The sequence below is a fragment of the Ochlerotatus camptorhynchus genome, unplaced genomic scaffold (assembly GCF_037179485.1).
Source record: "Ochlerotatus camptorhynchus isolate MF236.1 unplaced genomic scaffold, CSIRO-AGI_Acam_v1.1 ptg000083l, whole genome shotgun sequence".
Lineage (NCBI taxonomy): Eukaryota > Metazoa > Arthropoda > Insecta > Diptera > Culicidae > Ochlerotatus > Ochlerotatus camptorhynchus.
This window is the reverse complement of record NW_027040573.1, coordinates 1,916,801-1,941,855: the sequence shown is the minus strand read 5'-3', so window position 1 is coordinate 1,941,855 and position 25,055 is coordinate 1,916,801. Positions and strand designations below refer to the sequence as shown.

The 25,055-nt window shown below is 41.6% G+C and overlaps 2 protein-coding genes across 2 annotated transcripts in view; both read left to right on the top strand.

Moving 5' to 3' along the window:
• LOC135698192 (M-phase inducer phosphatase) overlaps positions 1-25,055 on the top strand; it is a 431,658-nt gene that overhangs the window by 167,094 nt on the left and 239,509 nt on the right. The window lies entirely within an intron of this gene.
• Positions 11,841-13,229, top strand: LOC135698169 (odorant receptor 82a-like). Its single transcript, XM_065218062.1, has 5 exons — positions 11,841-12,160; positions 12,223-12,399; positions 12,457-12,892; positions 12,955-13,107; positions 13,173-13,229. Exons 1-5 carry the CDS (start codon positions 11,841-11,843, stop codon positions 13,227-13,229), a joined length of 1,143 nt encoding a protein of 380 aa, XP_065074134.1.

Sequence of the window (25,055 nt, the reverse complement as noted above, 5' to 3'; positions counted from 1 at the left end):
TCATCAAATGTAGGCCGAAGACCTAAGATCATCTCTAGAGTGATTCAAATTTGACATCAACAAGTTTTTCGATTTTTTTATCAACGTCATGCCTATTAGGCTTCATGAATAAATTATGTATCGTGCTTGCGTTACTTATGCCTGGGATAAACTTGTATGACAAACTATCAACACGAGCATAATTCTTATAATAAGTTATGAGCAAATCCAAAAACTATACAAGTGAGACCATGGATTTGCTCTAAATATAATATTAAAATAATGCTCATGCGCATAGTTTATCATACATGGTATCCGTGGCATTATTGTTACATAGGGGGAGGGGGTTAGTGAAAAACGTTACGTTAAAGATTGACCAAACTTAGCTATTAAATGAATCTACTAGTATCAGTCCAATCTCGTTTATGAAAATCGAGATTCGCAACAGCCCCAAGCTGCTGCCTTGTGGAACACCCGAAATGCTTGTGGAATAGATCTGACCTGATTTTCACACAGAATTTTCAATTGGTAAGGTATATATGGTCAAATAGGACTTGAATCAAAAAATTAAACCCTGAGATACGTCAAGCTTTGCAACCCAGTTTATTTGTTTATATGCAGCATATTCCCAATACACAGCAAAACATTAATTTTAATATCACATCAAAATGGATGCACATCAATCGTGTCGAAAATATGGTGTAATATTACTTGCCAAAAAGGACAAAATTATCATTAATACAGAGCATGAACTGAAATTACGCTGCTTTTACTGCATTTGTTTATTTTTGTGGCCATTAAAATTACATTAGATTTTCAAAAAGATTGAAGTGCATCCTCTTGGATGTAATATTAAAATTTATTTTTTGCTGTGTAGCATAAGAATCAGGGCTGCGAAGCGAATACCCGGTAGAACGCAGATTTTTTTTTTTTTAATTATGGCTTTGCATAAATTGTTTGCTTTATACCGTTTCCGTTGTCCGTCTGGCAGCAGTATTGCTTTCAATGATTCAATGCGATTGTTGGAACTTGAAACCAAGGATAGCCCCCGGAAACAACAAAGTAATTGAAAATACAAACTGATTTACTGTATAGCTATTATCTACATTTCCCCCGTCTAGTGAAACTTTGAACTAGCTAGACTAGCTAGGACGTTCTAACTTGGTGATATTTCAGTTAGGAATTTGTTATGTTTGAGTATCTGATAGCCTGGTGATTCGGTAGAATTCAGGGATCTATTAATGACAACAGCCTGAAAGCGGGTACGGTGTGTTTCCGTGTTGCTGCATCTGGTATATCCGCTGGGTGCATCCTTCTGGACATGCACTGCCGGTCTGTGCAGAAGGCGATTACATGCACTATCTTGAATGGCAATAAATCATGGCTCATAAATTATCGAAATTTTCATTCGTCTGCGCAACCATAAATCTTTGGGAAATTTTAGGTTTTCCATTCTGGCCGCTTTATACTATAGCTGTGCTCTGAAAGCGATGCGGCGTATTTAGTAGTAAAATATAACTTATACAGCTTATCTGGAATTATGAGATAACAAATTAGTGTTATGAGTATGGAAGCATTTGACTAATAATGATGACATTTTGAACAAATCAGCTCAATACGGTCACCAACAGCAATCACCAAAGGTGAAAAAAATCTCGTTAACATATAGCCTCATAACATTTAATATTTTTAACGTGTATAACAGCAACAAATATAAAAGAAAAAAAAAAACTATTATGTTATTCATCGTTACTCCAATATGTGCCCGAGCAACGTTGTCACTGATGTGAATGCTTACCCTTAACTGCTTTCAGCAGGAAAGAATCAATTGTCCTGCGATTTGTGATTCATTATAACACCACCATGGTTCCCGGCGGCATAAACCGTGGCAAAAGCCAAACATCCTACAACAAGCCAAACTACAGCCACAGAGCGTCCCAGTTGCCGTGTAGGTACAGGACTCTTTTTCTACATGTGCCCGTGTAATGTAGCGTTTACGTATTATGGCTCGCGTTTATCTCACTCTTGCGGTTAGCCCCAACAGTAGTTTCATATGTGCCGAGTAGTCGGGAGTTTCGCGTATGTACAGTATGGTAGAGCCAACAACATGCCAAGTCGTTATGCACAATTATGTATGCACGGTATAACATGGTAATACCCTCCTGGAGTTTTCCTGAACACGAAACTAGTCAGTTGTACCCACATCATATAGCATGCACTGTGCGACGAGGATCCACTACAAAACCACACCATATATGATCGTTGCGGTTGCTCTGTTATAGTCTTGATGAAGCTGGTCAGCACAGTTGAATGGTGTGGTGTTTGAAATCATGGTTCGAAAACATCATCCGTTTCGAGTATTTGACAACCTAGGTGCTTGGCTTAATTTATTTCTGTTGTATCGTAGTGTCACGATTTCATTGAAACTAATTTAATAATAACAAAAAACTATTCTTCAATCAAGTAGAGTAACGGTCAAAGTGTGCCGAAACAGGTGACGCTCTAACTGTAGACGGTTTCAGTTTTGGTGCCAAATATGTTTTGATATGATATAACAACACTAATAAAATTTTAAAGGTTGTTTTTATGTGTCCCACACATGAATTTTTGCAATGTGATGAACAAATGATATCTAAGAGCCGGACACATACTTAATATGTGAACACATAAAGGCCGTGTGTAACCGCACATACTATTTATTTGACTCATAAATTTCATGTGTACTTCTGGGTAGATTCTGTTTATGTGTGGTCACATAAAAATCATGTGGAATTTCACATGGAAATTCGTCAATAAAAATGTGTGGAATTGTATTAGTGAACGATTTAACATGACAAACCACAATTTCAAGATAATTCTGAAATTAACTCTTACAAATTCTGATACAAAGAAAATTGCGATAAGAATTCCAAAATGGTCTTAATTTGATAATACAGAAATAAAAAATGCAAATTTCTGTTTAATTTGATGCACATAAATGAAGCGTCATATATCGTATAAGTTTATATGAAAGATCGTATGAAGTTATGCGTAATTTTATGGAATATTTATAATATTGTATGAAATCGGCAATTTTTCTACGAGATAATTCTTGCAAGTGGCTAGTTTGCGTGAAAAGAAATACGCATGGATGTTTACATCACCAGTTAAGTTCAGGATTTTAACCTGTGCAGTTTTAAATGGGTATTAAAATATGTCAGCAGTATTCCAAGGGTAGATTATTCTCAGACAACCAGAAGTCGTATAACAATGTACAGACAGTATCGTAAATGACTACAGTACATCGCATTGTGTTTTAGTTAAATCGAATAGAATGCAAATTTCCTATGAATCATTTTTCGATCACAAATCGGATTACATCGTAAGACTTTTCAAATTGAATTTTTAATGACAGATTAAATCGTATATGATGTCCAATCAACTCGTTTAATAAGAAATTAAAATTTGCACGTATATGGCCTTCACTTATGTAGTTATAAGCATTTTTTGCATTCTATACGATTTGATTGTTTGTATAAATGTTTGTATATCACAGAAACAACTTTGAATATACGTGCTTTCGGGTTGTCTGGGTTTAGTAGTAGTAGTTTTGAGTAGAATTCCAAGATAGTTGTGGCTCAGAATCAGTGCTGTCATAGTAAATTGAAAGCTTGTTACTCGCTGATTTTTCACATGCGTCTATAATTCTAGATGAACACATCAAGTGGTCTTATCTGCTTTCATCGATTCTATTTACCGACTTTCTCTTTCACTAATAACTCCCCCAAGTAACCAACAGAACTTTCAAGTTCCATTAAGTTTGTATAATGTTTTGCCAGAAATGTCAAGTTCCATAAAGTTCAAATAAAGTTCCCAAAAAACTTTCATGCTCCATAAAGTTCAAATAAAGTTCTGACAAAAATTTCTTAAAAAGCCGCTAAAAGCTACGCATTCAAAGTCTTTTGAGAATCTTTCTTTAAAATCCCTAAACTTATCTGAACTTCTCTGAACTTCCTTGAAGGTTTTGGATCTTGCTTAATGTCCCGGCAATCATCGTGGATCATATTAAACTTTCCTAAAGATCTAGCACTTTTCCTTAACTTCTCAGAACATCTGTGAAATTATCGGAATTTCCCATAATTTCTCGAAAATTCTTGCAAATTTCCTGCAACTACCTTGAACTTAATGTGACTGCTTTTAAGTTTTATGATTCTCTCCAAAATACACGAAACTTTGCTAAAGCTAATAAATCACCCTTAAAACTTTTTAACTACCTCGGAGTTTTCTGAACTACCCTGAAGGTTTCGGGACATCTTAAAAGTTGGATCAGCTGTGTGAAACTAATGGAACTGCCTTGAAGTTCTCTGAAGTTCCCGCAATCTAATAATGTTCCGCAAGTTTCCCGAAACTATCAGACCATTGCTGTAGTTTTCAAAACTTTGCTGAGATCTCGAATCAACTGTAAAGTTACTGTAATTTACTTGAAGTTAATAAAACTGCAATTTACTTAAAGGTAATAGTACTTCGCTTGAGTTCTCTGGACTTCTGTTAACTGCCCGATATATTTTTGAAGCATTAAAAAAATTCTGGACTTCTCTGGACTTCCCTTAAATGTCTGGATCTTTTAAAAGGTTTTCGAAATTTTCCTGAAGTTCATAAATCTGCCCAAAATTCATCGGAACTCTTCCAAGCAGATCTTACAACTACCCCAAAAGTCTAGACTTTCTTAAAGTTCTCGGAACTTCCCTGAAGCTGTTGGAACTGCCTGAAAGATTTCGTAGCTTCCTGAGGCTCGTGGAACTTTTTTTAATGTTCTAACAATTTTCATCAACTTATCTGTAGTACTGTGAAATTTTCAGGACTTTCTTTAAATTCTCTAGATTTACCTTTAATTCCCAGAACTTCTAGAAATTTCTCGAAACTTTCCGAAAGTTCTAGAAAATTACCCAATGTTACAGGTGATCTTCCCCAAAGTACTCGAAACTTTACTTACTTACTTACTTACTTAAGGGTCCTGTGCACCACCAGCGGTGCAAAAGGCCAACGTGAAAGACTTCCATCTTGGGCAGCTGCTCGCTTTTGCCTTGACCTGGGCCCAGGTCAGATTCCTATCGACTTGCTTAATTTCCTTATTGAGGCTCCGCCGCCATGAGCCCCTGGGTCTGCCTCTGCTGTGATGTCCTGCCGGATTCCAATCCAGCGCTTGCTTGCAGATTTCGTTTCCGCCCCGTCGAAGTGTGTGGCCGACCCACCTCCACTTTCGCTCTCGAATTTCTGTTGCTATCGGCTTCTAATGACATCGACGATGGAGCTCGGCATTCGAGATCCAGTTGTGAGGCCACCAGGCATGAATTATACATCGCAGGCATCGGTTGATGAAGACCTGCAGCTTTTGAGTGTTCTCCGCTGATACACACCACGTCTCGCTGGCGTACAACGACACAGATTTCACGTTCGAGTTGAAAATTCGGATTTTGGTGCGTTGGCTTATCTGGTTGGATCTCCATACGTTTCGTAAACTCGCAAAGGCAGCTCTAGCCTTTTTGATTCGTACACCTATGTCGCTCTTGGTCCCGCCGTCCGACGCTATTTGGCTGCCAAGATATTGGAAACTTTCGACCTTCTCCACTGCTTGCCCCACTACCGTATAGTTGGAAGGGTTGCCCGTGTTGATATCCAACGATTTGGCCTTGTTGACGTTGATGGTGAGACCCGCCGCAGAGGAGCGTTCCACTAGGTCATCAATATCAGAGTGCCGTTGTGCTAGTAGAGCAACATCATCAGCCAAATTGAAGTCGTTGAGATGCTCCATGGTGATAGGCTGCCAAAGCAGCCCACGGTTCGGTACACGGTCTATTGCACCTACCATGATCTCGTCGATTACGATGAGAAACAGTAGCGGTGATAGTATACATCCTTGTCTCACACCAGCGACTACCTGGATAGGGTCGGATAAGGCTCCGTTATGCAGAACTCTGCACGTGAAAGCCTCATACTGCGCTTCGATGAGGTTGACGATTTTATCCGGGACTCCCTTGCGTCTCAGGGCGCCCACAGATTCTCGTGATTGAGACGGTCGAAAGCTTTTTCGTAGTCAATGAATACCAAATAAAGGGACTCTTGGAATTCATTGACCTGCTCCAGGATGATGCGGAGCGTGACAATATGGTCCACACAAGATCTTCCGGCACGGAATCCTGCCTGCTGCCGTCAGATAGTCGCGTCGATCTTCTCCTGTATCCGATTCAGGATAACTTTGCACAGAACTTTGAGAACAATATACAGTAACATGATACCTCGCCAATTGTCGCACGCAGTCAGATCCCCCTTCTTTGGGACCTTCACTAAGATACCCTGCATCCAGTCGACCGGAAAAGTCGCGGTGTCCCAGATATTACAGAATAGTTGATGCAACATTTGTGCGGATAGCATGGGGTCAGCTTTGAGCATCTCTGCTGATATGCGATCGACCCCTGAAGCCTTGTTGGATTTCATGCTTCGAATAGCTGCTTCAATATCCTGCAGTGATGGGGCCTCGGAATTGAGGCAAGTAATGCGCCGCACCCTAGGCGGATCATTCCGAGATGTTGATGGCTGGTTGGCCGTCGAAACTTGAAGAAGTTGTTCGAAGTGCTCAAACAGGTAAGCAATTGTCTAGTTGTTTCCTTCACTGGCATCCTCGGGTTCATCCTTGCTCCACTCAGGCGTCGTGAGATATCGTAGAGGAGGCGTATATCGCCAGTGTTTGCGGCTTTCTCCCCTTCGTCGGCCAGGGAGTTCACCCACGCTCGCTTGTCCCGTCTACAAGAGCGCTTGACTTCCTTCTCTAGAGCCGAGTACCGTTGACGGGCTTCGTTCTTGGCTCCTCTGGTTCTCGCCCGCTCTATCGCGGTTTTTGCTTCTCTACGCTCCTCAATCGTCCGCCAGGTTTCATCTGTGATCCACTCTTTCCTCTGGGTACGCAGCTCACCCAAGTTGTTCTCGCTTGTTTCTATAAAGGCATTCTTGATGGCCGTCCATTGTTCTTCTACGCTGCCACCTTCTGGAACGTCCGCAGATCGAGTCTCAAGTTCTTCAACAAAAGACCTTTTTACCGCTGGATCTTCAAGTCGGCGTGTGTTGAACCACCACCCGAGTCTCTCCTCCCGTCGCTGGATCCGCGCCATACGTAGGCGGTTTTCACCGATTAGAAGGTGATGGTCAGACGCGATGTCGGCGCTGCGTTTATTCCGGACATCAAGAAGGCTCCGGCTCCATTTTCGGCTGATGCAGATGTGGTCGATCTGATTTTCGGTATGTCCATCACGGGAAACCCACGAAACTTTGCTAAAGTTAATAAATCACCCTTAAACCTTCCAAACTTCTCTGGAGTTTTCTGAACTACCCTGAAGGTCTCGGAACATCCTAAATGTTTGATCAGTTCTGCGAAACTCATGAAACTGTCTTGAAGTTCTCCGATCATTCCTGAGTTCTTGCAATATTCATAAAGATATCAAAACTGCTCTGAAGTTTACTGCTGCTACAATCTACTTAATCTACTAATCTACATCAAAAGGCTGGGTTCAATCCCAGTCGACGCTGCCGGGATTTTCTGAGGCATAAAATTTCTGATCACACATTTTTTTTCTTCGGAAGAGAAGTAAAGCCGTTGGTTCATGGGTTGATGAATCGATAGGTATGGTCCAGGTGTGATTGTGCATTGGTACACAGTACAGAAAACAAACAAAGCGAGAAAAATCTTCCCTGAAGTTGTCGGAACTGCGTTAAATATTTCTATGCTTGCTGAAGCTATTGTTCTGTGCAGTTTTATGGACTTCAATGTTTGTTTTCCTACTGTCCTGAAATTGATGGATTTACATTTAAGATCCCTTAGTTCGCTAAAGTTGTCTAGACTTACGTGAATTTCTTGGTACTCTGGCGATGTTTAAAAAAAAATCAGAAGTTCTCCAAACGTTTCACTGAAATTCTCGATTATGTTTGAAGGGCTATACTATTTTACAAAAAATAGTGAAACTACTTTTCATGTTCCGAAATGTTCCTTATACTTATTATTAAAGCTTTCTGCTCTGAAGTTCTCAGAATTTCTCCTAATGTTACGTAACTTTCCAAACGATCTTTAAACATTAATGAATTTTTGGCATCTTCTGTAAAGCTCCTGAAATTTTCCAGGAGTTAATGGAACTTTCTTGAAAGATTTTTTTAAATCTATGACTACCTTGATGTTTTCAAAACTTCTTCGAAAAAAAAAAAAAAAAAAAAAAAAAAAAAAAAAAAACTTTGGAGCATCCATAAATCTCTCAGACCTTCTTGAAGGTTCTAATTATTTTCCCGGATCGCAATTTTTCTGATGTTCATGGAATTGTTCTGCAGTTCCGCAAAATGCTTTGAAGTTCATGATTCCTCCCTAAAAATCCACACATTTTTTTTAACGTTTTCGGTCAATCTTCTTCTTTGTTCGTGGAACATCTGTAATTCCCCTGCAATTTTCCAATGGCAAGTACAATCATGCCCAGGAAAGTCGAGACAATTTCCAATCTGAAAAATTCCTAGACCGGACCGGGAATCGAACGCAACCACCTCCAGCATGGTCTTGCTTTGTAGCTGCGACCTTACCAACTGAGCTCCGGGAGGCTCTTGGAACATACCCTTAATGATCTCTCAAATTTCACAAACAAATCTTGACTTTCCTCAAGTTTTCGGAACTTCCATATAGATATCTAAGATTTCTTAGTTATTTCAGGACTTCCCTGAATTTCTAGGAACTTCTATTAAGTTTATGTGACTTTTCCTGATGTTAGTGTAACTACTCACCCAAACGATCCTTCATAAGTGTAATGAGAAGACTGAAAGTAAGTAGAAAGAATAAGCATACATAGGATACGTTATTGGCAATTTGTTAAATTTGCAATTCTTTCAAATGGATGGAACCTGAAATCAAACTCACAACCTTCTACTCGCTTAGCAGGCAATCGGTGTTCTGAACCATCAATCCCGTCTAGGAGCACATGAGCAAACTTGAATAAAAAATTATGTGTGTGTGTGAGGCATCTCAAGTAATAATAACTGATAGATACATACACATTTATATTTGACGGATGCAGAAAATTTCTCACAACTCATTTGAAGACGTATTTTGTTTTTCAAAAACGTTAATCTTTTAATTGGAAATATTTCCATTCCACATAGAAGGGTGAAAATTAACTCTGGATGAAGACATAATATTTCTTATGTTATATATTTGCAACGAAATTTTCCTCACATGAGCGCATAGTAAACTATATGGGCGTTTAAAAATTCCCTTATGCATTTTAGAGCAGCCTTAATTAGAGGAGTGTCTGTAGATTAAAATGATCTCCATGTGGAATGCAAGGAGAAAATGAAAGTCCCAGGGAGAATTCCATCATTTTGAAAAAATATCAACGGGTGTTTGTGTAAATTCGAAAAGAAGCTGGAGAAGTTTCGATAAAAATTTTGAAATGAATTCCTAGCGAATTATTTGAAATATTTCAACGGAATTTTGAAGAGCATCCCAATGAAATTCAGAGGTCAATTGCATCCAAGTTTTGAGGAGAAAGTAATGTCTGAAAATAATTCTGAGAGTAATTTAAAAAAAAATCTGATAAGTAATGCAAAGGAATTCTTCCAACACTCTAAACAGTGAATCATCGTAGGAACAAAGTACAACAGAAAAAAACAGTGATGGTTCTAATAGTGAGCTGAAAGCGTCAACTATGTGTTTGCAACTAATCCCGACACTAGTAACGGAGTCTCGGGGGTCAGGGGATGAGGGAGTCAAACTGGCCTAGCTAGTAAATGCAGCCTGTGTAAAGCTATGTCCATTTAGAAACCGGAATAATAAAATCATCTGTATCTCGGTAACGGATTGACGTACAAATAAGGTTAATACATCACAACAAAGCTAATTCACTGTACTTTTGGGGAAAAAATATTAAAATAAATCATTTCTCTTCGTTTCTAATGAAAATTCGAACTTTCTTCTTTATTCCTCCCATCAAACGCTGCGCACCTCCGGAGTCAACTTCCTTGGCACATTTGTTCCACATTTTGGTCATCTGAATCGCGTCCCGAGCCGTTTTCCACTTTTCTTAAGCTTCCGCTTCATTATTGCTCAAAATCTCTCGATGGGCCGGAACTGCGGGCAGTTGGGTGGATTTATGTTTTTATCGATGAAATCTACGTTATTATTGCGATACCACTGGATGACTTCCCGGCTGTAGTGGCAACTCGCCAAATCTGGCCAAAACTTCACGGGACCTTTATGGGCTTTAATGAAAGGTAGTACGCGGTTTTTGAGGCATTCTTCCTTGTACAGCTTCGAGTCCATCGTCTTATTCGTCACGAACACTTTGGTCTTTGCTCCGCAGCTGCATATCCCTTGCCAAAAGTTTTTTGGCAAATTTGTCCATAAAAGCAAACTTAAACTTCGCAAGAACATCTCCTCGTGCCGTCGCCATGTAGAATTTTTGGCTAGGAAGCTGTCCGAAATCTATTTTGACGTAGATTTCATCGTCGATGAGCAGACATCCTTGGTACTTCGCCAAAACCTGCTGGTAAAATTTCCGAGCTCGAGTTTTGGTGACGAAACTTTGCTTCAACGTTCTGTTTGGTTGCTTGCTGGCTCGATAAGAACGATATCCTGCTCGCAAAAGAATTCTTCGAACGGTACGTATTTTTGTGCGATTTCATTATCTGATAGTCCAGGGTTTGCTCTGACGGTTCTCAACACCTTCTGGTTCAGCTTTCGGTCATATGTTCCACTACGACGCTTACCTTGAGGCACTCGATCCACGCTCTTTCGCTCCCTGAAACGTTTGAGCATATCATACACGGTTGATTTGGCGATTTTCAATGTTTTTGCGATTTTTATTGCGGACCACGTTGGATTATCAACGTGGGTGTACAGATTTTTTCTCTCCTCTCGGCTTCCATCTGGAATAATTTTTGACTCACTGCACGAAACACCGTGAAATTTATACCACAGAACGTGGGCGCCTAGGTGAACAAACCGCTGTAAAATAATTCTTGCAGCGGTCACTTTCCATGCCGCTGCAACACAATAAGTGATTCCGGATTCAGACAGAACTTTAAATGTAATTAGTGAATCGACGAGGGAGTATCTGAAGTCCCGAAATTTCAACCGGCTGACCAACAGACCCGTCAAGTTATGAAGAAGCTTTTGGCATCGGGAACAATCGACTCACCGTGCACATACACTATGACGGTATCTACGATGAAGACCTCTGCCAGTCTATATTGTTGAGGAGAGTGGCGCTAATCTGTTGGGATGGAAGGCAGCTACCCGTTTTGAAATCCTTAAGATAGACACATCAAATTGTGCTTTGGAAAAGTCAAAGGAGTTATCGTCAATATTCACGTCAACATTCAACATTCCGTTCAACACTCTTAATGTAAAATTCCAATACTATTCCAACCGAAAATTGAACAGGAATTGCAAGCATATCGACGCTATCTAGAATTAGAAAAGGAATCCTATAAATAAAAATTTCTGAGAAACTTAATCGATTATTAAGAGAAAACCTTCTCTTCATGAATTCCAAGGGCAGTTCTTGTAGCCTGAAAAATTAATAGTCAGATCTCATGCCAGAAAAGCCCTAGCAATCCCCATAAAAGTTTTAAAGCACGTCCGTTACTGTTCAAGGTTGATATTGCAATTATATGCTGTCGAAAAGGACTGTCGTCTGTGTCCTAATTTCTCACGTACACCCAAGAACACTGCCCTTGATTCACCACGACGACGGCCAATATATAAAAGCAATGTCCCAGCCGCTACGCTCCCGAGTCGAACATAGAGTCAAGAGAGAAAGAGTAGAGTGTTTCCGACAGCAGTGCAGAGACAAAGAATGGCCGTCTTCAAGGGCTGGGGCCGTGAAAACTTTCTCCGGGTGCAGCTTTTATGTCTAGCCCTGATTGGGGTACAGAGACATGAAACTGTGTCAAGCAAAGCGATTTTCCACGTTTGTTTTATCTCGATGGTGATTATGGATTTGGCGACGATTTTCTTTGCCTTGGAGCATGTCAACGATATTGCGCTCGTGTGCGACTGTTTGGGGCCAACGTTTACCGCCTACTTGGGGATCGTGAAGCAATACTGTCTCAGCGTTCATCAAGTCGAGCTGTGGAATGTCATTGAGATGCTAAGACGGCTCAAGCAATATGGTGAGCATTTGGCACGTGAATGCAGTTAAATTTAACTTCTTCCTTTCCTTTAAAACTTCTAGCTAGGGCTGATGAAATCGAATTGATTGAGCGAAACAATAAAATTGATGGGTATCTGGCGACGGCTTATCTTACATCAGCGTCAGCAACTGGATCATTGTTCATCGTTGCGGCTTTATTGAAAGGATTTTACAAAATGATTTTCCATCGTTGCATTGAATGGAATTTTCCACTTGCTCTCAGGTTTGCCTTGTGAGTGTGTTTTAACAATTCTCTAATGAAATTATCTTCTCTGAATAGCTTTCCATTCGATACGAGCCATCCTGTTGTGTTTGGAATTTTCTTCATTTGGTCTAGTGCCGCAATTTATATGGTAGTTTTGTGTTGTGTGTCCAGTGATGCCAGTTTTGGAGGACTGGCTTCCAATGTGGTGGTTCATTTCAAGTTGCTCCAAAAACGTTTTGAGGATACAAGTTTCACCGATAACGATGATAATTTGAAGAAATTGATAGAGTATCATGCATTGCTCCTCTGTCTATCGCGGAAGATAATGTCAATCTACAGAGTTATAATAATTAACAATTTATTAGTCGCTTCAGTATTGTTGTGTGTACTCGGATTCCAACTTGTAATGTTCCTAGGATCCTCATTGATGCTGATTTACCTGATGTATGTGACGGCAATTGTGATTCAAATTACTTTCTTTGCTTACTACGGATCACTTCTATCTCACGAGGTATAAATACTATGAATCAAACATGTGGTTTAATGCTATCCGGTACATACATCTGTTTACAGAGTGAATCGGTAGGCAATTCCATCTACTGTAGCAACTGGTACGAGTCCTCACCCAAGACGAGGAAACTGTTGCTGCATTGTTTAATGAGAGCTCAAGTTCCAGTCAATACGAAAGTTGGGTTCATGGTAGCGTCACTACCGACGTTGAGAGCTGTAAGTGGTAAACATATGGTTGCGTTACTGAGTCATTGAAAAGTATTTTTGCTTTGTTTTCACAGATTCTCAATTCTGCTGGATCTTATGTCGCTCTTCTGCTATCTTTTACTGATAAATAATTATTGAGATTTTATATCTGGATACTGCCGATATCAAGCACTTAACGCATAATCACGTCGTAATTGAAACGTAGTTCATAGCAAACACTTCAGGCTCGGTTTATTTAGATGATAAATAATTAGGTGCACCAACCTTTGCTTATCCTTCTTAAAAGGTTTTTTTTAGCCATACCAATCTCCCGAAAAAGAAGGTGATAGGTTAGATTGATCCGAGAAAGAGCGATGGGTTAACTCAACCTTCTCCGATGCTTGTATAAGGATTAGTGAATGTTGCTGCATTCCAAGAAGGAAACGGATTTTGTCTGTAAAATTCGATAGGAAACGATCCGGGCGTTTTACTCTACATATTGAGGTGGTACAGGAACCCGACGGAATATCGGATTATCCCTTCGACAGCGGCCAACTCCTTCACCTGAAGGGGTGATTGTAATGAGCCTCGGTTCGCTCACCAGGAACTGGTGGACTGTATGTAAATTCTTTTCGGCTGAAGGAACTCCTCGGAAACACAGCTTAACTGTCATTAATTAGACATAGTTTTTTCATGGCTTTTTCAGGAGAATAAAAAGCACAACAACAATTTAATTCAATACGATGGCTTAAGGTTTCCGGTTCGGTATTCAATACAACAATCATGGACTGCACTGAATAACATGTATGTCCAAACATTGGTCGTTGATTTAGTCTGAAGGCTCTTCATCATTGATTCATGCTCTAGTAATATGTTTTACGTTTTCATTTAGAAAGTAATTTACAGTATTCCCCTTTAGAGGCGTAATTATGTTTATTTATTAAGACAAACAATTCTCAGATGAATCATGATTATAATAAACAAATAATTTGATTGATTTGAACAACAAAATTGATAACCTACTTAACTACAAATAACCTAACATAACGTGTAGCGAATCCAGGGGAATTTGGCTATGACCGCGAAATTCCCTAAATTCTGTGAAATGCCGTGAAATTTGGTGAAAATAAAGAACATCAATCAAGAACTTGTTTCTTTTGTAGCAATATGCAAGTCAATGTTTTTATGACACTACACACAATTGAACTCAATAAGCGCACCAAATGAAAGGTGTAATGGTCTCATACATATTTTTGGAATCGGTTAACTTGTTCCGTAGATATGGCCGGGACATGTTCTGGATTGTATAGGCCATGAGACTAAATCTGACTTGAAACCAGGGCTGCAGAGTTGGAGTTGTGGTCGAACGTATTTTTCAATTCAGTTGGATTTGAGTGCTGGTAGCTGGCCTGACTGTTGATTTTAATCAAATAAATCTCTTCATTAGTCATTACAACTTTATGGTTTTGAAGTTTGTATTATTTTATTTTATAAGTTTCAAATAATACAGATTGTACGTTATAGACAGAATGACAGTTAATGTTATTATGTCACAACGCTTTGTGGTTCAACAAAAAAGTGGTACAACAATATGGCCTTTCGAAAAAAATTGTAAAATAATTTGCCTGAAATGTCTGAAAATTTCGATTTAATATATTCCAAGTGTATTCAACAAAACGCGGAACTCTAGGATCAGTTACATCAATAATTGATCACTTTTGCGGATGTTCCAGATCTTTCAGAGAACAGTCTCATGACCAGTCTTGTAAGCGGTCACCGTAGTCGACACATTTTCTGTGATAATCGACTACCTTTGCTTCCGACACTTGCAAAACAAGCTATCAAATTACAGTATCGCTCTAAAATGTCATATGACAGGCTCTGTCATACGACACTGTCGCCGAGGACCGTCTCGAATGTATGTGTTTTAATTTTTCTCATAATAAGGGCTGCGGATGTTGTGATTCTGTGAATTCTGAAAATAGCAAGCAACCCGTGTCCTAGTAATAACATTTCTGATCAGAAATGGTTTAATTTACACCAAATTGAGAAACTAGAACGAAATCACACATTTCATATGACAGTTTTCTTTTTGCTCGAACGTTGTTCTACCGTTTGTGTTGTGTAAGAGAGACGACGGCAGAGGTTGAGAGTACGAAGACAAACAGACTGTCACGCACGACAACGAAGCAAGTGTAGTAAAAAACGTCAACCGTTTACACCCCTGCTCATGACCAGTGATGGAATTCTCACCAAAATATCATTTTCGCTTGCGATACGTTTTCTCTTGGGAACTTTCCCTCACTAGTTTCACACTCCAATATTTCCTGAGCGAACTTTCTGGGATGAGAGAATGAGATATCGCGAACTTTTTTAATTCGAATCACCAACGTAAGGATACGAAAAATATCAGATCATTTTTTCTCTCTATCTCTTTACACCACATTCGTTCTTGAAAATTGCACTGCACATTTCACAAGGAAAAGATTATAGACAGAAAGCTATCCCGAGTAAATCAATACAATCTCTAAAGACTGATAAGTCTGGTACCTGGCTGTCTACTGGCGCCTGTTGTTTAAAGTAGCCGTTATCGGGATGATGTGAACAGTTTTGTGCAACTGATTGATTGGTGCATTGGTTTCTGGCAAAAAAAAATGAATGAATCAGCACAAGTGTCAACGCGACATTAACGAGGAACGGGAAGGGTAGTGTAAGATTTTGTGACTAGCAATTTTTATATTAAAACCGTTCCTCAGGATAGGGGGTTGCGGAAGGAGGAGCGCCTAATGTATCCTCATTTTCACGAAATACAGTTAATGCATGGCTCCTCTCATCACTAGTGTTCGTAATATCGTTCCTGTAAGCTCTTATGCAATAATTATATGCAGGGGGATGGTTGGGAATATAGGTGGTGGTGAACTTTTTCACTGTGCTATTACCAGTGCTGTAAATTCTCAAAATCATTTGAACATTTTTGATGAAAATGAGAAAAGTAGCTATTCGCTATCAAAGGGGACCTCCTCCGAATGGGTGATATCAGTTGCTTAGTCATTTGACGAAGGCATGGATCATTCTCATTTGAGAAACGCTATATATCATTCGATTGAGTGTAACCTACACACAAACGGAGCTCTGGTCGACATTCCGGCGAAAAAGCTAAGCCAACCCGACACCAACCTGACTTCTATCAAACCCCAACCCGATGTTGACCCGACATTGACCCGACATAAACCCAAAATTGACCCGACATTAACACGACATTGGGTCGACATCGACCTTAAATTAGCCTTACATTGATCCGACATCGGGTCGACTTGTCTGTTCGGGACCATTTTCCTGGATTTCTTCCATACTCCACTGTCGTATATCAAATGTTACTGAGTGACTCAATTGACAGTGACAATGTGCTTCGAATGAGAAAGGGGCTCTTCAAATTATGGTCATGTGAGAATTCGTTTACACAATTCTGTGAATGGTTGTAGTGGTTCATCTTCAATCGAATGATATGAAAATTTACAGCACTGGTTACAAGTATCTACTATTAGCTGGTTGCATTGAGAACTAAAACTATAAATAAATCCGGAAAACTTTGAGATTAGGGCGTAATTTCTTTTGTAAACACACAATCTAACACAATTCAATCTAAAAAACTAACAACACAGACAGGTAGAGGAATGATTCATTTGGTATAGTATAGTTCGCTAGATTGTGCTTTGATTCGTGAGAAATCGCTGAATGACGTGTTTGTTTACAAAAGCAATTACGCCCAAATCTCAAAGTTCTCTGGAAATGGTATTTAACGTGAAGGATGCGAAAAATATCGGAGAACGAGAAGAAAACAAACAGACACTCTCGCATGATCATCGCCTACCTTTACTCGCTGGAAAAAAAGAACAAAGCTGAGGGGATATTTGGTTGGTTCGAATCACGAGTACGTGTGAAATGATGTGAGATGGAGAGACGAAAGATCTTTCGCGATACGAAATGAAAATTTCTCTCGCTCTACGCTTTCATGAACTTTTTATCATCTCTCGTTCGCGAACTTTTTGTGAGAAGTTCCTTTGGGATTTATCTCTGCAATGAGCTGTGATAGAACTTTTTTTGAAAATGATTTTTCCAACACTGCTCATGACAATCCAGGTTCATATTATGTCACGACCACAAATTCTTTCATATATTACAGTTTTTCCCTGATTTGTTTTCTGTCAATTTTATTTACCGTCCTGAGCACCAATGCTACCGACGCCAGGGAGGCAGCTCCCACACCTGGACCCTACCTATCGACCCATCAACTCATGAACCGGGGACCAACGGCTTTACTTCCCTTCCGAAGGAAGGCGTGATCAGAGATTTTATGCCTCAGAAAATCACGATGGCGCTGACTTGGATTGCACCCAGTACCTTTGGAGTGAGAGGTAGTCAAGATGTTGAAGAAGATAGGAGTTGGGTGGCTACCCTGGGGAACCCCAGCGTCAACGTCGAACGTATAGATGGTGAGTTGTTCAAGGAGACTTGGAAGGATCTGTCCGACAAGTAGTTTTTGATGATCTTTACAAGGAAGATCGGGAAGATGTATCGATGCAGCTTGTACACTAGGCCATCATGCTAGACATTGTCAAACGCCTTCTCAATGTCCAATAATGCCATGGAAGATGACTTGGAAACGGACTTGTTCCGCCTGATGATGTTAGTAGCCCGTGCCAGTTGGTGGATGGTAGTGTGACATTTCCTAGACCCGAATTCCGTATTGAGGAAAATGTTATTTACATTTGAGAATTCCAGCAAACGGCTGAGTATACACTGAGTAACGGCTGATGGGGCGATAGCTTTTGGCATTTATAGGATCTTTATCAAGCTTGTTGATTGGGATTACTTTGGCTATCTTCATGCATGCCGAGAAGTAGCTAAGTTCCAAGCACTTGTCTGCGAAGAAGTCAACACTCAAGTTTATCAACTCGAGGTTGACCACACCATTGACACCAGCGGCGTTTTGCTGCTACCACCTCATCCATATTCTGCTATCATCAGGGACAATTATGTGGTTTTCCACGACTCTAGACATTGCGTCTACACAGAAAAAAATTCTGAATTTTAACTATTGCGTAAATTCTCCCTTCGTTTAATTTTGAGCTACACTTGGCATAAACAGTGAAATCGTTTACAAGCTTGCATACAATATTGCTAATTTATGCGATATTGCGCTTAAATTTACACGAAATATCGCGTAAATTTATGCCAAATCTGGCGTTAAATTTATGTGCGCAATATTTCGCAGAAATTTACATGAATTTTTCGAACGGTGTAATTGGCGTTGATGGCTCCATCGATTTTTTTCTTCCGGCAAATATAGGCTGTTTCTTATGTGAATTTTCGGTGGTGTGAAAGGAAAGTACGAAGTCCACCATGTTTCACGCACAATCTGACGTTTGCTTATGGATTTTCTCATATAAGTAAAGAGCTGCAGAGTCGAGGTCAACGCCAATACTGCAGGATCGTGAGCCTAAACTAGAATTATGGCACAGAACAGAAGTGGAAGTGTGAACGAATCAGTGTATCAAAAAGTGGGAGAACATAGGGGAATTTACGTATTCTCGTCAATCTAAGCAGCGTCTGCACTTCTACTAGCATTTTCTCAGCGTCACGCACATATATGATGTGTCTGTTTGTTTACATTCATCTGCTGCTTGCTTCTCTATCCATTCCAATCGACAGAATTTTTCAAAACGTTTTGAAAGCGTTTTTACAACGCTCCAAACTTCTCAGGTGAGTGTGACTATTGTCGGCAGTCTCTTTTTCTTCGGCAACCTTCCCATTAGAACTGCGTGTTAACCAGCTGTTCTATTATCGGCAACTCGAAATCAACCTCATTTTGTAGTGCGTATGCTTTATTTGAAGAAAAATGTAGCATTACTGGATTGCTCGATCGTTCAAATATAATCAGATTGAAGCTGAAAGGCTAAACAATCGTTTGGACACATTCAGGGAAGTGCGTTGATGGGAAAACATAGTGAAATTAACGTTTAAATTTTGGTTGCCGAAAACAGTCAATGGGTGCCGAAGCCAACATTTACCCTATTTGTTCAACAAGAGATGCTTGTGGATGCGCTTCACACGAGTTTTATATGGACACTCACACCATCAAAGCATTCTGCCCATATAAACTGCAGGCAAAGCTTGCCTTCTACCAACAATCAATACGAAACTAACGATTTTAAATTGGCTGACTACTTGACCCAAGCAAACGATTAACGTACCCCATTTGTGGTTTAACGCAACACGACCGAAAGGGGGAATTCTTCCGTAATGATAATCTCCAGAGCACTCGTATATAATTACACTCTTTATTGGGGAGATTATAATATTCCTGTGTGGATCATGAAAGAGCGTTCCAAAGAGAATGCATAATTTTAGTTCAGTATACTGGTTTAGGTTATGTTTAGGCATAGGCATTATAGTTTTTAATAATTGAGTAGCTTTAACTTACGTTTAGTTTCCCCTAAGTGAGATTTTTCTCACGTTCTAGTCAGGTTTTAAGTTCGCTCTTGCTGTAAGTAGTTTTAATCTTTAATTTTAGAAGAAATTTCCGGTTTGTCACTAGTTTCTTACCGGTGTGCATTCAGATTAGCTTTAAGTTAGGTTATTGTGTTCAATTGTGATCGTACTGATTCTTCGTTTGTAGGCAAACTTCCAGTTCATGTAAATAGTTTAGGTTTAACAACTAATTTAGTATTCAAATTAAATTATAAATGTAGGAAAACTTGAAATTTCACCGCATAGAAAGGTGCACTGATAGTTTTCACTTTTGTCTTCTGTTCCTTTTTTTGCATACTCACGAGTCGCTGTGGTGACATTGGCATCTGTCACTTCCCTGCAGGGTTACCACCAACACTCATCGGGATTCCAGGGGTGGTATCGGGTCGACAAGCTGCTCGTGATGATCGTAAAGGGCGCGTGCTGTTCGTAACAGCTAACACTCCCCCCGGGTACACCAACGGTAGTTGGTTTACAGATCCTCGCGCCGGACGTCCAGGACCGCCAGTTTAGCTACCGGCCGGTCGTATACTCCGTTTGCTGTTCTTACAGTGGCTGATCGGACCTCACCGTCCCTTCCTTCACGGGTGGCAATCACCTTCCCTTTCGGCCAACAGTTCCGCGGATTCTTAGAGTCGACAATCACCACTACATCACCTACAGCTACTGGTTTCGTATAGCTGAACCATTTCGTCCTTCGTGTGATCACCGGTAGGTAGTCACTGATCCACCGCTTCCAAAACTGGTTTGCAATTACTTGGGATGCAAGCCAATTTTGTCGAAGTGCAGCTCCACTATCGTCGAACGTACTGAGTGGTTTCACGCCATTTGAGGAACCAAGAAGAAAGTGGTTCGGTGTAAGAGCAGGAGCTGAATCTACATCGATTGGAACGTGGGTCAGTGGTCGAGAATTAATTACGTTCTCAATTTCGGTTAGAGAATTCTTCAGCACCTCGTCGGTAGGCCTTCGAGACGGACTGATTACCGCTAGGTTTCGCTTCACGCTACCGATGAGACGCTCCCAGCTTCCACCCATATGAGGTGCTAAGGGTGGATTGAAGGTCCAACTTGTTTCTGCGTTGACGAACTCTTTCATCATAGCTTCTTGAATCAGGTTTACCTCTGCTTCTTTTATCTCTCGCGAAGCGCCGATGAAGTTTGTTCCTCGGTCACTATAGATGACGCGAGGTTTGCCACGTCGAGAAATAAAGTTACGTAGAGCCATAATGCAAGAATCCGAACTAAGGGAGTGCACCACCTCGATGTGCACAGCGCGTACAGTTAGGCAGGTGGCAAGCATGCCCCAACGTTTTTCTGCTCTCCTGCCAACGATGACCTCTATTGGCCCGAAATAATCGAGCCCAGTGTGTGTGAAAGGTATTGAAAACGCCTCCAGTCGTCCAGGTGGAAGTGGCGCCATGATTGGTGGTTGTGGAGTTGCCCTTTCATTCTTGCATCTCTGACAGTTCCTTACTGCCTTCAAATAGTACATACGAATTCGAGGGATGTAGTACTTTTGGCGCAGCTCATTGATAGTGGTTTCATGATTTCCATGGTGATATTTGTGGTGGTAATGGTAAATAACTAGAGTTGTGATGGGGTGGTCGCGTGGAAGAATAATAGGCTTCTTGGCCTCTTCAGTAGCATACTGGCACGCCTCTATTCTACTCCTCATCCTCATAAGTCCTTTGTCGTCAAGCCACGGCGAAACTTCGAACAGAGAGCTGCTCTTTGGCAACGAGTTCGCCCGAGCGTTGAGATCTGCCAGCGCCCTACGCAGAAGTGCTAATTCCTCCGGGTATCTGTCAGACTGAGCTTGCCGGTAGAGGCATGTTTCGGCTTTGCTTATTTCATCGGACGTGAGTGACCCCGTGATGATTGGTCGGTGTTCAGACTTACGCCGGCAGTTATCGATAAAACGGTGAACGAATGCTACCACCTCAATCAGTCGCGTCCAGCTTGAGAAGTCACTGACGCAGACTATTGATTCATGTGGGACATGATGCGCAAGAACGTTGTGTCGGATTTCCTCGTTAGTTGATGGATTTCCTTCCGTAGCTAGTGCCCATTCTGAACGTGAACTCCATAGAAAATCCGGGCCTTTGAACCATCTTCCCTCCGGCGTTAGGTCTGGTACCGTTTCCCATTTAGTCGCATCATCCGCCACGTTGATCTTGGTGGATAGCCAATGCCATTCATTCACTTCGGTGATCTCAAGGATTTCACTCACTCGGAAGGCAACAAACGATGAGTAGCGTCGGTGATCCGAGTTTAGCCAGCAGTAAACGTCACGAGAATCCGTCCAGTAGTAGCGTTTTGTGATCTGTATGGACAAGGATTCCAGAATCGTTCTAGCAAGTCTGGCACCAACCAGCGCAGCTTGCAGCTCCATACGAGGCGTAGACAGAAACTTCAGCGGTGCGACTCTTGTTTTGGCACTGACAAGTGAACATTCGATGACATCGCCTTGAACAAAGCGAAGGTATGTTGCAGCGGCGAATCCATTGTTGCTGGCGTCAACGAACGTATGTAGCTCGATTATATTGTGCTCCTTTGAAGAGGTTAGTACTCGATAGTAGCGAGGAACTTTCACCTGCTCAACCTGGGGCAACATTTTAACCCATAGCTGCCATTTCTCGTACTCACAATCGCCGATTACATCGTCCCATTGCACACCAGAGCGCCAAATATCCTGTAGCAAGACCTTTAGGAATATGAGGAAATGAGCGATTAGGCCAAGTGGATCATAAATGCTCATCAACACGCGGAGAACCTCCCGTTTTGTTGGAGGTCTCTGCCCTTTCAAAAGAGCTTCGTCGTATCGCTGCCAGCCAATCTTGTAGACGAACATATCCGATGCTGTGCACCACCACATGCCTAGGACCTTTTCTGTACCCATTATTGAGGATAAGTCCAGATCCTTTTCTCCTGATCCATCTTCGTTCAGGGCTTGAAGAACACGTTTGGAGTTGCTCACCCAATTACGAATTTCGAATCCACCTCGCGCGTGAATGTATTTGACCTCCTTTGCCAGCCGAATTGCTTGTTCCTCGCTCTCTACGCTAACGAGCATATCATCCACGTAATGCTTCTTCTTAATCACTTCAGCTGCTTCAGGATATTCTCCAGAATGACGATCAGCATTGATGTTCTTGACGAATTGCGCGCAACTTGGTGAACAGCACGCGCCGAATGTCATTACCTGCATCAAGTAAACGACAAGCTCCCCGTTTTTGCTCGTCCAGAAGAATCTTAAACATTGCTGATCCTCCAAACGCATGAGAATTTGGTGGAACATTTCACGTATGTCGCCTGTAAGACCAATTGCATGCTCCCGGAACTGCAGCAGAATAGCAAATAGGGAACATAGTTGATCAGGACCCTTTAGTAATGCCGAGTTCAGCGAAACACCAAAAGCTGTGGCTGCAGCATCCCAAACGATCCTCAATTTCCCTGGTTTGTTCGGGTTCGTCACGGGAAAAACAGGAAGGTACCACACACGAGAGTAGTTCACGCTCAGTTCTTCCTTTGAAAGCTTCCGAATGTAATCTTTTGCAACATAGTCAGCAATCTTCTCGTGCAGCGTTTTAGCGAGGGCCGGATCCTTCTCCATGCGACGTTGTAGGCACTGGTGTCGTCGAAGCGCCATTTCTCGATTGTCTGGAAGTCGAATGTTGTCATGACGCCATAGAAGCCCCGTTTCGTAACGGTCAGCTTCGAGCTTAGTAAGGTTGTGTAGAAGAGTTGACGCACGCCCTTCTTCAGCGGAGACAAGGATGTTGTCTGATTTGCAAATACCCATGCTGTCCAAAGAGAAGTACTGCTTCATGGCTTCGTGCATATCTTCGTCTGGAGTGTATTCAGATGAACATATGTGGCATGAGTAGTGTACATGATTTGCACCCTCATCCGGACTCCACCCACCGCAAATTGTCCAACCTAATCGAGTCTTTATTCCTATTGGTTCGTTCATCTCACCTTCTCGACTATTCAGGACGAGACTGACTTTTGCATGCTGCAATCCAATAAGAATCCGCGGACGGGCGTCCCTATAGGACTCTACTGGGATTCCTTGAAGATGTAGATGACGATTACGTAATTCATCGGCATTCAGCGTCTGTTGCGGAAGTAACAGATCTCGAACTGTTCTAACTCCGCTCAACCTGATTCGTTTGGCTTCGCGACGTGTTCCAGATATCTCCAAGTTGACCATTTGGGACTCTTTCTCCTGACGTTGTGTTCCACCTGTCCACTGCAAGCATAGAGGATTCACTGGACCATCTAGCTTCAGTTGATCTGCCAGTTCCTGATCGACAAGCGTAAGAGCGGAGCCTTCGTCGAGGAACGCATATGTGTGGACTGCTCCATGATCGCTATACAAAACCACCGGTAGGTAACGGAACAGAACCAAACTCGATGGAGATTGATGTGCGTTGCAGCTAGTTGCCGTGTACGTTCCCGGTTTGGGAGATGGTGGATCTACTGGAGAACTATTTGACTTGCTAGGCGATGTATTCGTCAGAGATGACTGATGGTCATTATGGAGTAACTCGTGGTGCTTGTAGGAGCATCCGTTTCGTCCGCAAGGTTTTGCATTGCAGTTGCCTTTATGACGGCGAAGGCACCGACGACATAGTCCGAATTCTCGAACCACTGCCCAGCGAGACTCTCGTGATATATCCAGGAACTGCTTGCACTTGTATACACCTTTACAACTTCCTTTGCATACTACGCACGCATCATCAGTTGACTTCACCGCATTACCACCCGATGCCCTTTGATTTGATACAGATACAGAAAACGATTGTGGTTCGGAGTGGGCGTTCACAAAAGCAGTTCCCTTCCTTGATCCGCGGGCCTCGGTCTTCGTTGATTTGATTTCTGACGTTCCATACGGAATCACCACAGTGCTTGCAGCTTCAGCGAGTGTATACACCCAATTTCCAAAGGTCGCCAAGTTGACCCGGGGAAGCGTCAAGCGATATCGTGCCCAGTCGAGCTTTATGGACGGCGGAAGCTTGTTGACCAGCTGATGGAGAAGTGAGACGTTGTACATGTAGTCCTCCAGCTCACATGCATCGACTGTGGCACAAAAATTTTGCACATTAACGGCAAACTCAACCAGTGCATCGAATTTGTCTTCTCGCAGTGTTGGTAAGGCGTTTATCTTCCCGATCAGTGATTGTACGATGGCTTCAGGCTGGCCGAACATCAGCTTCAGGGTCTTCATTACTCCAGGAACGTTCGATGGATGCATCAACCTGCTCTTTACAGCATCGTACGCCCTCCCTTTAAGGCTTCTTTGTAAGCGAATCACATTCTCCTCGTCCGAAAATCCACACATAGCCGTCGTGCTGTTGAACATCGCTATAAAGATCGGCCATTCCTCGGGATTGCCGGCAAACGTCGGCAGCTCTTTGGAGATTGCTTGACGAGCAGCTATCTGC

Coding starts and splice junctions, on each gene's coding strand:
- LOC135698169 (XM_065218062.1), top strand. CDS start 11,841: ATGGCCGTCTTCAAGGGCTGGGGCCGTGAAAACTTTCTCCGGGTGCAG. Junction 12,161..12,222: donor CGGCTCAAGCAATATGGTGA/GCATTTGGCACG, acceptor ACTTCTAGCTAG/GGCTGATGAAATCGAATTGA. Junction 12,400..12,456: donor AATTTTCCACTTGCTCTCAG/GTTTGCCTTGTG, acceptor TTCTCTGAATAG/CTTTCCATTCGATACGAGCC.